Below are 14,609 nucleotides of genomic sequence, written 5' to 3' on the forward strand. Positions count from 1 at the left end.
GTGTTGACACACTTTGTCAATCCCTACTTGTAATTACCACTAGCAGGCTGACATGAACGACTTCTCCCAGTAGACAGGTCATATTTATGCTAAATCACACAGAACACGAAAGCAGGATTAGACTCCAGTCTGCCAGATAATCATTACAGGGACTGATTTCACAGATTTATACATTTTCACCCTGATAGGAGAGCTTAACAATCAACTCGGCTGTTGTCTCTTTGTGAAAATAAAATCCGCAGACTCTTGGGCATTCTATGGAACAGCCCTAAATAAAGATTCCTCTGTTTGTGTTGCTAGTTAGAAGCTGTCTCTAACAGCATCATTTCCAGAATGTCAGTGTCTGCAGGGACTGATCTCTGATTCCTTTTGCCTTTTCAGGCCTTAATGAATGAGGCGGTCAAGGGGAAACCTCTAACTTATCCCAGATCTGTGCTCGCAGTTTAATCTTGATGAATCGGAGTCAAGCGGGAGCTGCTGAGCTGAGAGCGGCGATGTGCCAGGTTGCCTTTCAAAGCAATCATCATAACGCCTTTTCACTGACAGCACACCGCTGGCCCGAGTTCACCTCCTGCCATTTGCTTTGTATTCAGCACACAATCTTCTATCGCTGTGTCACAACATTATGGGAGGAATGCCTATGAAAATTACATGCACCATGTGCCCAGTAGATATGGATCACACAGCATACTGTTGACTGTGACTGCAGTCTGACATCTATTTATCTGTGTTCCTGCTTCTCTGATATGCTACCACGATGGAGACAGCTTTTGATAGAAGAGTCACAGTGCCCCCTAATGGGAGAATTTAGACAAGTTCTGGAGTGTCTCAAAAAAAAAAAACCCTGCAAAACTCTGTGTATGGGACTTTTACAATGCATTTGTAATGTAGCACATCAAATTGGATATTTGCTAATGCTTCTTTTATGAATCCCATAATTTACAAGTAATTTCCTAGAACGTTTCCTGGAAATAGCCATGTCAGTTGATACTAATTAGAAATGGAGACAATATTCTCACGCAGCTGTTTGAGTTTTTGAGCGAGCTGTGGCGAGTTTATAAGCACACTGTATTTTCAGAAGAAGCTCCTGATAAGAAATGAATGGAAAACTGACTGATTTTGCAATTAAATGAAAGCCTTTTGATGCAAGATGACTGTTTGATACTGCTGTAGGTTTATGCAACAGCTATTCAAAACACTCATATCACAAATAAGCGACGATCAGTTTGGTATTAGTTGAATTAACAGAGAGTAGCTGTTCTCAAATGAGCAGAACCAAAGCAACTGTGAATGCACAGCATCCCACTAACAAGTGTGTGTACCCAAGGTCTGGTAAAGCTTATTCTCCTCTCCCACACAGCTCCATTGTTGTTAAAAACACGTGGCTGAGCCGCACTGTTGCACTGCATGACATGTTACTTTGACTCAGTCCCAAATGCACTGTCCTGCTGGCCCAAATTTGCCACTGAAAATAGTCCCCAACAAATGCATGATTTCCTCCCAGTTGACTAACCTTCGTTAAAAACTACAGGAACCACCTGTTTAAGGAAATTACTGAGTCTTGTAAAAAAGTAACTCTGTTTTCTAGAGCAGTAGGAACACATGGCGGCTGATCTGAGAGTACACAGATTAACACATTACTGCTTTGGATCTTTACATGGCATATGTCATCCTTTGAGTTGGCTGTGTGCATTAGATGGTGTTCAAATTCCACTTCATTTTTACTGTCACCTACCAAGAATGTCTCAGCAAGCTCTGTACACTGATTTTGTCATAATGCTCAACAAATATTTCAAGTGTTTCAGCTCAGTTTATAGTTGATAGTAAATCAGTCTTGAATTGTTTGTGGTTATCATCGTCTTTCAAATACATTGTTTCAGTCTATATGTAGGTTTCAGTCCCAAGGTCAGTCTCAAGGTCGCCATTAGGGTGGGTGTCACTCTCAGCTATAGTGACTTCATACTACCAGTAGATGTCAGAGGTCTTAGACATAGTGACTTTATAGATACAAAAATCTGTCAAATCCTGACACCACAGCCTGGAAATTCAGTCAGGCTATTACCATCAGGTTCAGACTGAACTCCACCTCTGAGAAAATGAGAATGAGCTTAAAGATACAGGTCAGTTCGGGTTGGAGTTTCTCCTCCTGAGCGTCATCCATTAATCCAGGAAGCGGTCCAGCAGCCTCTGGATGTTATGGAAGGCGTCTCTGCCCAGGTAGTCGACCTGTCCGGCCTCCCACAGCCTGCGATGCTCCAGCCGCTCTGTCTCTGGGTCTGCAGCCCTCTGCGACCATGAGGTTGGAGAATAACAAATCAGTCTTCAAAGGGAATTTATCAAAAGAAATATCAGACTTAACTCAGGCTGAATATTAGATTCAAGTTTCCAGCTCTCAGAATGTGCAGTGTAGAATATTTCAGAATTGGCAGATCATTATGTCATTATTCTTTCACACAGCTCAGCTGTGTTTTATTATGCACTCATGCGTTCAATATCATCTCTCAACTTTAATCTGTGTTGAGTTTCAAGACAGCCACAGCTTGGAAACGTTATCACATGCTGTAAGAAAGTAAAGGATTGTGTCTTTGAACTACTCATTCTATATTTTGACCAGTATGGAAATCAGAGTGGTGTAGAAGTCAGAAAGGAAAGGTTTACGTACAGGTTGTGTTTCAGTGTCTGAGGCGCCATCGCTGCCCTCCAACCCGTCTGGTTCCTGGATCTCTGTCGTCTTAGATGTTGTTGACTCTTCCTCCAGTGGTGTTTTATCTGTGTGGGAACACTACAGACACCGTAGCCATGTCACCCGTTAATACACTCCAGTATGTGCTTTCTGCTAATGTGAGAGCATGACATGTGGCTAAAAGTGTGAAATGATACAGCAGCAGCGGTTTTAACACAACTTGTGTCTCACTGCGGAGCGCTTGATAACGCAGCTGATGTATGTTCATGGGTGTTGTCACACTGGAGGGCGTGTGTCTGTTTGGGCTAATCTTACAAGCTTGTATAAACACAATGCATCAAGTTGAAATAAATTAAACAAATGGCAGAAATGCAATGAGAAGCTCAGAGGCCTGTGGCAGATAATAGGCTCTGTGTCCCTGTGTTCTTTTTTTCTGCTGGAGTCAAATGCAGTCAAGCAGAAATACTCATAAATTAAAGGTCTCATCTACTGGAACTAACAAGAGGCACTTGAGCTGCCTAATAACCCACCATAATAATCACCATGATATATTATAAACACAAGCAGCCATGCTAATAAGGTCATTTATTAAACTAATTAATGAATTGATTGGAAACATTTCTAATGACCACTTACTTGGCTTCACAGAACATGTGTGACTTTAAATGAACTCTTTAAACGAGTTGTTATAAGGGCAGGCTTTTTTTCTTTTGATGGAGCTAACAGTTCCCCCTTGCTTCCAGTCTTTGTGCTAAGCTAGGCTAGCAAGTCCCAGACTGTCACTGCAGTGGATGCAGAGAGATATAACTGATGTCATTATAATGCTGAGGATTTTCACTAACTTTAACCCAATGTTTGGTAGCATTTATGGATATAAAGACATTCAGTGCTTTGCTTGCTGCCAACTTTGGTCTATGTGTCCTTTTGAACTGAACGCAAGGACCCAAATACACCCATTGGCCACCGTTGACCCATTATGTACTAAAAGCTTTAAAGGCCCTTCAGACTTCGACATGTGTTTTCAGTTATTTTGGTAAATAAGACGTCTGCTCGGGTTGAAGTTGGGCAGAAATATGCTGGGACGTACGTGAGCACACGGAATTCCTTCAGCTAAATGGAATGATGAATGAATGAACGATGTATTTTGCCTCAAACTAACAGCTGTAACAAAGCTAACAGAGTCAGACATGTCAAATTGTTCCAGGGGAAGCTAATGATGAGCGTGTGGCTCTTTGCTTGGTAGCCTCTGCCACTAGTGTATGAATGCGTGGGTGAATGCTGACTTTTGTATGGCTATGTTGTGTGTAAATGCAGTCTTTTTACACATAGCAACATTAGCATTCCTTTCATGTTTGTTTGTGTCCACCTGATGAATATAACCCCACTTTCCTTTTGGCACTGGGACCTAATTTATTCTTAGATTTATACTCAAACAGTCTTAAGATAATTTTCAAAGATGTGCTTCCAACTGATCCATAAAAGATGCTGAACATAAACAACTTTACTTAATCAGGTTTGAATAATCCCATTTGTAACTCATGTACCTGTCATCTATAAATCTAAAATATACTTCAGCTGGCAGCCCCTGCCTGATTTCTCCTAATATAACGGAAGACAAGATCATGGCTGAGCAGACTGAAGGCAGCAATATATATTATTTACTGAACTAAATAATGGGTTGATAGATAAAGCCAAACAGCTTAGGAGTGTGTCAATGCTGCAGTGAATGATGTGGAGCAGAAAAACAGAACTGTGGCTCATATTAAAAAAGAAATGATCTGACCTTTAAACTAGCAGGGGGGAAAAAGAATAGTCACACATTAACTTCAGCATTGCAAATTCTAACTGTAGGTTTGCTAATTCCTCACACGTTTGATAATTCCTCTGACATTGTTCATAAAACTCATGCAAACTTCACCACAGGCTTTGACGCATATGTGTCCCAAACTGCAGTACCCCAACATAAGCAGCACAAAGTCTCTGCTTTGCTTAAAAGATAAGATCATTTCCATGCCAAAGTAACGTTTTATGATGAAGTGGTTGTCTGCTATTTTCTAAATGAGCCCCCAGGTTCGATCTCAACCCACCCCTGACGCAAATATCTGGCTCCTTAGCTACTCATCGCATAATATGCTTGTAGGGATATGCCCAAACATTCTCAACCATAAACATAGCATGACCATAACAATTTAATATCTGACAGCACACAAGAGAAGCAATATGATTAAGGTACTGGTATTGGTGTCTCATCTTACTGTCTTTGGTTCAGATGGCGAATGAAGCACCTCAGACGGGGGTGAAAAATGTGCGAGAAGTGAATTGGAGCTGTCCAAGGTTTCTTGAAATGGAATCTTAGCTTCTCTTTCTTGAATCTGCAAAACAAGGGAGGGATGTTGAGGGTTGGGACAGCAACCAATATCGGGGCTAAGCAGCCATGTGCCGCGTTTGGCTGCCAGTCTGCATGTTGATGGTCCAACCAAGCTCTGCAGCAGCTTATGTGACTGATTAACGAACCTCCAACTAAAGAGGAGGGAGTCGTCAGTGAAACGTGCTGCTCGAGTGTTTGGAGCGAAAATCTGCAGAGCATCCGCCAAACATGGCACATGGTTGACTTCCTGCACAACACTCACATACGCTGCTGCACACTCCATTTAAAATCAGAACCAAAATATCGCACTCGCCAGTCACAGCCAGTAGTACAGTTAAAGTCCTGGTTACACTTTGTTTTACAGAGTCCACATTTCTCTACAATCTATAGTATATTCATAAGAAGTTTTGATTGCATCCCACGGTCTTCATTAGCAGATTGAGTTCAGAGGGGGGCAAGAATATGGGTGCATCCATGTCTCCCTCATTAGCATTCTTCCCTTGATTCTTAGTGCCTCCCAGCGAGGATGCATGGAGAGACGCAAGGAAAATGCGATATCTTTGTGAAGTGAGCCTGTTTCTGATCACAGCAGCGGCTCATCACAACTAGATCAGCTGTCAGTCAGCTTTAACAGTTGCCCCCTGACCCCTACTGTACCATTTAGCAGGCTAACCAAACAAGATCGATTTCCCAAACAGTTACATGCACATATAAATAGCTGTCTTAGAAGAACAATATAATATACCAAGAGTCCTGGTAAGAAGCTACCTTCCCTGTTTAAGCTCTCTATTTGCAAACTGCACACCAAAATCCATTCAAAAACTGTGATGTTTAAAGACTGGGAGCATATCTGCAAAAGTGAAGTGTAGCCCTCCCAGAAACAGAAATATAGGCTTTCTTTTTTCTTCGTGGCATATTGGGAAACTCCCCATGTCATGGTTAACATACATTTCTGTTGTTGAAAAGAATAAAAATTTCACTCGGTATTAAAAAGAACAGAGCATTGTGTGTGGAGGAACGTTCGGCTCATCCTTGCCAGGGGGATTGTGTGTGCAGTGGCTTTTGTTTGCACTGGTCCCATGAGGCATGTAGTGAGGGTGAAGAGCGCTAGAGCTACCTGTCACAATGAATAAACTGTGACAATGAGTAAAAAACAGAATTCATGGGAGTAATACAGCCAATGAAAAGTGTTATGTTTACACTCAAGCCATACCTGGCTGGCCTGCAACGAATCAGAGAGAAGAGATAAAGAGATCACATCGATATCTGTACCTGTTGTTGGTTCTCCAACTCTCGAACGAACTGTCTCTCTGGTCGAGGTGATGGTGAGTAACTGAGGTATACCTTCCACCAAAGAGATACAAACTCTTTCATCATATGTGAGTGGCTGTCATCCCTCTGGCTGCTGCAGCTCCAGGGTTTCACTGCTCCCAAGAAATGGACAATCTTCGCATTGTGGCCAAACCTGCAGGAACAAAAATCATAATTCTTGCATGTTTTGCAGTGCGTCAGTGGAAACAATTCACATTTTCTTTTTTTTTATTTATTTATTTTATATTTAAGTTCAACCTGACCATCTCATGTAGGTTTTGCCTGACATACTCATGAGATATTGTGCACCCGAAAATCAGTTCGTAATATTTTCTTCATGTTCTGTTACTCTTTCCATCACTGTGATCTTAATCTAAAATTAAAAAAGGACATGATTACATACTGTGCTTCGATGTTATAAAGTCCTTATAGTGTGTAGATGCGGTAAAGCTGAAATCGCATTACTATCTATTACTGTAGTGTAACATTATCATAAAAACGATGCAAATTAGACCTAAGGACAAATGAACTAAAATGATCTTTTCATTTAATGATAAAATTAGTTAAGGCAGACCTTCTACAGCAAAAATCTGTCAGCCCAACAATGTGTTTCACTCCACAAATGCAAAAGTATGTAAAGAGAGAGCATAATGGGACACAGCCACAGGCAGAGCAGACGCACTCACTGTTGGAAAGCAGGCAGGTAGCTGTAGACGGAGCTGCTGCTGAGGTTGTAGATGAATGGAAGATGTTTACTGATGTCTTCCACCGGCCAGCTACTGAAGAAGCTGTTCAACAGGCCCTGGTCGCCTCCTGACAGCAGCCAACATAGTATATGAGAATAAATATTTGGAGAACATATAACTGCACAGACGTATGTATATGTTCTGCCAAAAAGGGGAAGTTGAATACCTTACTGTACAACATTTAATATATCAATCCTTCTATGGCGGGTTGTTATATAGTTGAATGTGGGTTAAGAGTAGATGTCTCCTTTAAAAAAGGAGAAATAATGGAAAATAATCATGTTTGCATAAACCTAAGCTTCTGGGACATCGTCTCATTCAGCCCCCATTAGTTAAATAACTTTAGTCCACTCCAATCTGGCCTTTAAAACACAAAAGATGAATCAGCCCTCCAAAACAGTGTAACAAAGGCAGGCTATAAAACACTCACTGAGGTTTATCTGAGCTTTACCAGACTGAGACACGGAACAGGCTCTAGCCTTCTGAAACTCCTTGAAACTCGCTTTCTGAAGCTGCGTTCTTTGGTCATTTAGCGGCAGCGCAACAAGCTGTTCGCACCATACTGACGTATCATCACCTTATAAGCTAAAGCTGGCCAATGGCAAGCTTTTTGGCAAGCAGCTGCGCGGTTACACATCCAGCGGGCACAGATCAACATTAACATTTTACAACACTTTATCAATTCAAGTTCACTATTCATTCTCATTTAGCTCAGTTTTGGTCTCCACCAACTTCTGGCTCTTTACTTGCAGCTATCTTTGTTTGGTGCTGGGCAGGCAGTGACTTATTAGTGCGGTTTTGGATTTCAACTTGTTATGAGTGCAAAATGAAGCAAGTACGCAACTATTTTCTGCCTCAGATTTAATGAGCAGCCAATGACAGTTTGGCGAGAGTGTTTCATGCAATTACATGTCAATCATTTTTTGTACAGCCTATAAAAAAAAATACATTAACAGAAGCAACCGCCGAATTGAGAGACTATGAATTAATTATTCTGCAATATACATATATTTTGGGGTGGCCAAAATAAACATCTGTACTGAGTGATGGACTGCTATCATTCATTTCAAAGGAGAAAGAGACAGCTAGAATAATAATCCCTGAACAAACACATTTCTTGCCCCTTCTTTTAATTTCATATGAATGTATTCAGTCGGGTTGTGAGTGTTCAGAGCACGCAGAGTTATCTGCTCGTTAGTCTGAACCCCGACGTGTAGCCATGTATTACCATCAAAGCTGCCGTGCTGCAGGGCGTGATCCAGGAGGCTGGTGTAGGTGTGGAGGGAAGGTCTGAAGACAAACACGCCAGAGTTGAAGCAGTCGGGCCAGCCAGGATCAGGAGCTGCCGACAGTTCTTCCCTCTCAAACAGCTCGTCCACGTTACTGAGAACCTGAGAGGAAAGAGGTCCATCAGAGGTCAAACAGGTTCATTAGAGGTCTGGAGCGGTTTCCGTCATGCTGATAGTGTTTAGTTTTTTGTATTTTTCTCAGATATGCCTCTGTGAGATTTCTGCCTCCATTCCAATAAAATACCACTCAGTGTAATCTAGTTTGTGCTGCTCATCGACCTGCAAGTTTTTACTTCCCTTATGAATCTGAATTTCCCTCAGACCTTTGTGAAATGCTTCTGTGCTTGAATCATTTAAGATTTCCCAACAATTGATGAAAACATATCCAACTAATGTGGGGCACCATCACCTCAGACAAAATGACAAATGGTCTAAAATCACTGGGGTCCAAGTGAATTATTCAAAAGCAGAATTCTTTACTTTACTTTAAAAACTGCAGTGAACTGGCCCTAATTCTTCTATTTGTGTTTAATGAATTACTAGAAAATGACCTACTTTCTCCTACTTCGACAAAAGCATCACTCTCACTGTTACATAAAAAGAATAAAGACCCCACCCACTGCCTCCCTAAACTTTTCATGCAGCACAAACAAGGCTGTTGCTTAGCTTTATATCACAAGACAGAAGTAAAAACTGTCAGGCTTTTGTCATGTCATAAACTTCAAGTTGTTGGCACCTCCGCACAGTAACTGTTAAACTACTCACTGACATGCAACACCACAGTCAAAGTTTAGATTGACATCCAACATCATAATAACCAGAATAATAACAACAATTTTCATTTTCGCTTCCAAGCCCCAAGCAAAACACCCCTTCAGTCAATCAATGCAATCATTTCTGTAAACAGATATCTGGATATGAATGCAGAAACTGGAGGTAAGAAACAAAATTTCAGTGTTGGAATGCTTCTGGTTTCTTTTGTAGTCCAAATAGTATTGACCAATCATGTTTGACTGGGTTTTGGTTGCATGTAGGAAGGCCTCAGCAGCAAAAAGAGGGAGAACCCATTGTCCGAAATGGAATCTTGGAACCCATCGGCTATCGTCTGATGACGGTTTAGCTTTTTATTTTATCTATTTTTTTTGTAATTTATCTTCCCTCATATGCGGATATCTGTTAGAGATTAACCGAAATGTCATCTGTGCACATGTGCACAAGCATCTACATTCATAATTATCTCACTCTGTCCCTGGATCACAGTCAACACTGTGGTTGTGTGAGCGTCACCACATGTATAACCCTGAGAGTTATGTTCATCTCTGTTTATTGAGCTGCTGCTAACATGAGAACATGTTTGCACTGACCAAATAGAGCAAGAACCTACACTAACAGGATGCTCCAAACATGTCCACTAATGTTTGTGTGGGTATTTATTACACCAAGACGTTGGCCAACAGTTCACAGAATGTATGGATGACCCTTAAAACAGTCAACACAGCATGTTGACTTATAGACCAGGGTTTCTCAAAGTCTGGACCTCAGTCCGCATCCAGACCAAATGGCAAGTCAATACGGACACAGCCACTAACTGAGTGATTTTAACTGGCAGCCAACAGGCTGCATTCCTCACACAGAAAATAAATGACCATCTTCGCCCTCTCTACCTCATGGAGCCTCCACCGCTTGGCTCCCAGACGGGCCATTCAGTGGGGCCGACAGCATCGCACTGGTTGGACTAACTTCTTGGAGAATCAAGCTTGTCTATAAGATGCAAGAGAGCATCGCTTGGCTTTATGTTCATTGGACAAACTGTTGTATTAAGTGCTATCGTTTGCTTCCTGAGATCTTGAAGAGGTTTTTTTTTTTGTTGTTGTTGAGGTAAGGACTCTTTCATTGGTAGTTGAAGTGTAGGTTTTGTGTTGATTAGGAGTCTGTTCACACCAATTTAGGCCCATAAAAATAACATTAATTTTGTTAAAAAAAAAAAAAAAAAAAAGTGGAAAATATTGAAGAATATGTAGCTGAGGAGCCCTGTCACCTCATGTTCTGAATAGGCTATAATTTGTTATGAATGTAACATTTTCTATTTTGAAATAAATTTTCTATTGACAGTGAATATACAGCGTAGCTGTGGATCATTCACAGACCCTGTTCCCAGATGAATGTGGTTTTAATGTGATTTATTTCCCTGTGGTTGAAATCATTGTCAAGGTGACACCAACGGCTGCAGAGTGTTATGTGTCATTGCTGCTGAGTTCACACATTAACGTTACACCAGAGAATTTGCTATGAGCCCCAAAATTACAGATACAAAATGTGCCTCCTTTATTCTGTTACACAATTCCTATAACCAGTGTAAGTTGTAAGAATATGTCTGAGTCAGAAATAAATATGGACTAATGCTGGGCCAGTCACAAGAAATGTGATGTAAATTAATTAATTGAATGTTATTTTATTATTGCCAGTAATTCCAGACCTCTGAACTTGAATAAAAGTCAGATATGGACCTTTGAGTAACAAGTTTGAGAGTGTCATTGACAGAGTGATCTGTGCAATATCTGCTTTGGTGTAGCGTCTGTTTCTAGGCATTATTCCTCTGAAGAGTGAGCGCAGCTACGGTTTAAAATATTTAAACAATGAATGAAGGGATAATCTCTCTACAAGGTAAAAAGCGCACGTGTATTATTGTGGCTCTTGGGTTTTTCTTGGTTCTTAGAAACATGAAACCTTTTAGAGGCTGTTATAGCCAGACTTTTTATCAATACTTTAAACTGTTTAGTATTTTAGTGGTTTCAGTGATTTGACCTGATGTCAACAAAAGCATTGGGGGAATTTTTGTAAGGCAGTTACTCAAGAAACATGTCAGGATATAGGAATTCATTCATTTTTATCAGATGAAGACTGCACAGAGATGACATCTACAGTTTAGAGATGTTGAAGTAAAACAATCAATGATGATATAGCAATTATTATATTAATTATAATAAATATGAATTAATCAAACAGAGTGCAATTTAAGTTGATTTAATAGAGTCAATTAATAGGTAAAAATTCCTAATAATGTTCTGCACTAATAAATAAATAACCAAGACAGGTGCAAAGAAGATTATGCAAGACATGTGCAAGTAGGTTGAAGTAAATACTTGCAGGATTTGGATTCCTTCTCAAAATGCCAGGCATTTAGGCATAATAACCCTTCAAATTTCAACATGTTTCGAGGTTATAGTCCACAGATCTGCTCCCAACCCCCGGGTTCCATGAAATGTTTGCAGGGTTTTGGGGCATGAAGACCAAAATAACACCATTGGTCACTGGAGCTCTAGGACTCATGAAGAAGACAATAGAAAACGGTCTAACATGGATCAGGCTACAACAGAGGGTACCACCTCAGGTCCGTAGTTTGGAGATCACAAAAACCTTTGCCATCCAGAATAATCTAAACCACACAGAACTTCTTCATACAGTCAGTGGCATAGTGCTGGCAACATGTTACTGTCTGCTCAGTGGACTCACAAGTGTGTCAGCATCCAGGAAGACGCATTTGCTGTACTGGGTCAGGGTCCAGCAGTGGATCTTGGTGAAGGTGATGCCGAGCTCAGGACGTCCTAGCAAGGACAGGTGAAGATGGTCCTCACTGTCCATCACATCCACTATGATGACCTCATCAAATACATTCTCAAGGGCAAGCCTGATGAGATATAAAGGTTTGGCAATTTCTTTAATTTTGTGGACATCCTCCACAGCTGGGTTAACGAAAAGGAACGCATGACCCACCTTGACTGCTCTGAGACGTTCGGCGTGACCATGACAACAATGCTGCGAGTTGTCCCATGACGCCGTAAACTTCTCGCCACCACTGTGGCTCCCATGCAGTATGAGTCTGTGGTGGCCAGAGTGACGAAGGCCTCACCTGCAAAAGAACAGTCAAATGATGGGATTAGACTGAGTTAATAGCATTCATACAATTCAGAATGAGTGGGAAGTAGCGATTATGCTAACCTACATGACATATTTACTCATTTAGTCAAATTTAATTGGCACAACTTTTCATATGTTGTGTTATTTCTGTGCAATACAGGTGCAACCTGTTTTAATTTTGGGATGCATACAAGCTTACGTAAACACTACTTGGAGTGTCATCTATATGGCAGCCTGTCATTCTGATCTCTCCGCTAATGCATGTCTATATATAAGAGACTGTCCCCTACCCAGTTTGACAAGTACTGGCTTATTTTATCAGAGCTTCAGCGGTTGCCATAACAACATTGTTTAACTTGAGTTGAGCATGTGGGCTGATGGGCTGATTTCGATCTTCTAATTCAATGCATTTGAATCAGTTTTCACTTTTCATGCAGTTCAGTCTTTTTCCACCTGTGATTTTTTTTAAGGGCACAGGCAGAAATTGATGTTACTTCCATTCCAACAAGAAAACTCTTAATAATGAAAGTAACCTTCAAAAGCCCATATCTGTCCAAACCAAAGTGTCCTGAAGTTCATCCACAAACCAATTTAGCTCTTTGAAAAATGACTTCCCACTGTAAGACTGTGTTTAATAACATTTTCACACAAAAGGCAGCTAATGGTTCTTTTCATGCATTTATTTCCATTACGGTTTTACCACGAGGGTAACACCAGCTTTATGTGGAGCATTAAGCGTGTCGTCGTGACAGGCATGTCAAGACTTTAATTTTCCTGGCCTGCGGTCAGATGCAGAGGTATGTAACCTTTTGTCTGCAGCCATCTTTGGGCTGCATGTAGTGTTGAATTTCAACTGACACCCAGTTTGAGCAGAGTGCGGAAAGGAACAGAGTCTACTCTGTTTTCAAGTCAAACTGGGTCGCTACAGCGTGCTCTATATAATTTAGAGTTACAGTTGCAGTCCCACGGTTCAAAGGTGAAATTGGGAAGCAATTTTGGGAAGCTGGTCTTTTATTTATTAAACTCAACCTGTGAAGAAAAGGTCAACTAGCAAACTGAAGTGCATTTTACTCCCAAGTGCAGCTCAAGGATTGAGGAGTACAATTTGATCTTACACATTTTCCAATCATTTACATGAAATGAAGCCACCTACCTGACATTCTTGATGCCTCAAACCTTCTGCAAATCCAGTAACTTTGCTCCTCCACAAAGTCGATTGGGAATTTGCTCAACTTTGACGCTCGTAGGGATGACAGTCACATCTTTGCATCAGCTGATACTGGAACCTGAAATACTGAGAGGATGGATTGCTGTTCACCGCTGCCCGATGAAGTCGCATGCCATTCTGTTTTTCTCGGCAGAGTGACGGGAGGAGCAGAGGCCCGCTGTGTGTGCTCGTCTGTTTGCTCACATGGTCATTCAACTAGTGAAAAGTGACTTCTGCCATGTGTTGTGCAACAGGCTCAACCTTCACAACCTGTCCTCCTGCTAACTCCTGTTAACTTTCACTTTCCACATGTCAGTGTATCATTCCACAGAGGTCCTTTCCATAACACACAACCCTGAACACTACTTAAAATCCAAGTTTGCCCTTTAATTTTCCTCAGATAGTCGTCTTGAGACAGCAGGCGTCAATGTGTCAAATTCAACCAAATTCATCTGCGGTCTATTGTGACATATTAAAGGACACAAACAAGCAGAAAGGCTGTAGTAGTGGGAATGAAAATTAAGCTACTAAAATCTGTTATAGTTCATGGCTTTGGACATTTACACACACACAACCTCAGAAACACATGACCTTCATGTTAAATTTCAGCCTTATAGATAGAAGCTGCAGTTGCTAAAGGGTGGGTGGCTTTGTGGACCAATGAAAGGATAGATTTGGTGGGTCCAATGACACCTCCTGCAATGTTGACAGTTATGAAGAAGTGTGATGAAAGGGGCAGGGCGAAAGTGTGGGACAGGGCAAAAGTGCAGGGGTGCACTGTCAACAGTGAAAAAAGGACTCTGCTTCGTCTGCTGATGCCTCCCACAAGTGTGTACCACAGCCAGATAATGAGTTACGAAAGGGGCTGTGGCAAAACAGTCTGTGTATTTGAAACTTTGTGTGTTTGTGTGTGCGTGCGCTTTGATGTCTGCCGCCATGTGAGTGTCTTTCTACAGAGGTTATGCACTCATGACCAACCTTTCCACAAAGTCTTGTGCAAGTCTGCATTCATTTGGGAGCCTTTTTCGCCTGAGGTCACTCCCATTGGCACTCTTCCTTGTAAAGAATTGGCATGAACACAAACACC

The 14,609-nt window shown here is 41.3% G+C and overlaps 1 protein-coding gene across 1 annotated transcript; it reads right to left on the minus strand.

The window, feature by feature from the left end:
- Positions 1 to 2,160: 2,160 nt before the first annotated feature.
- On the minus strand, positions 2,161 to 13,475 carry gyg2 (glycogenin 2). Its single transcript, XM_070958160.1, has 9 exons — positions 13,469 to 13,475; positions 12,172 to 12,307; positions 11,911 to 12,085; positions 8,337 to 8,499; positions 7,049 to 7,175; positions 6,324 to 6,516; positions 4,939 to 5,055; positions 2,663 to 2,782; positions 2,161 to 2,286 (listed from the first exon to the last, which is right to left on the minus strand). The coding sequence occupies exons 1-9, from the start codon at positions 13,473 to 13,475 to the stop codon at positions 2,161 to 2,163; spliced, it is 1,164 nt and encodes a 387-aa protein (XP_070814261.1).
- Positions 13,476 to 14,609: the final 1,134 nt, after the last annotated feature.

This window comes from Chaetodon trifascialis, chromosome 24, assembly GCF_039877785.1.
Source record: "Chaetodon trifascialis isolate fChaTrf1 chromosome 24, fChaTrf1.hap1, whole genome shotgun sequence".
NCBI classification, from domain to species: domain Eukaryota; kingdom Metazoa; phylum Chordata; class Actinopteri; order Chaetodontiformes; family Chaetodontidae; genus Chaetodon; species Chaetodon trifascialis.

Excerpts from the sequence above, each read along its gene's own strand:
- gyg2 (XM_070958160.1), bottom strand. Across the intron at positions 12,086-12,171 it reads AACGTCTCAGAGCAGTCAAG|GCTTGCCCTTGAGAATGTAT; the intron begins GTGGGTCATGCG and ends ATATCTCATCAG. Across the intron at positions 2,287-2,662 it reads CAGACACTGAAACACAACCT|AGGGCTGCAGACCCAGAGAC; the intron begins GTACGTAAACCT and ends TCATGGTCGCAG.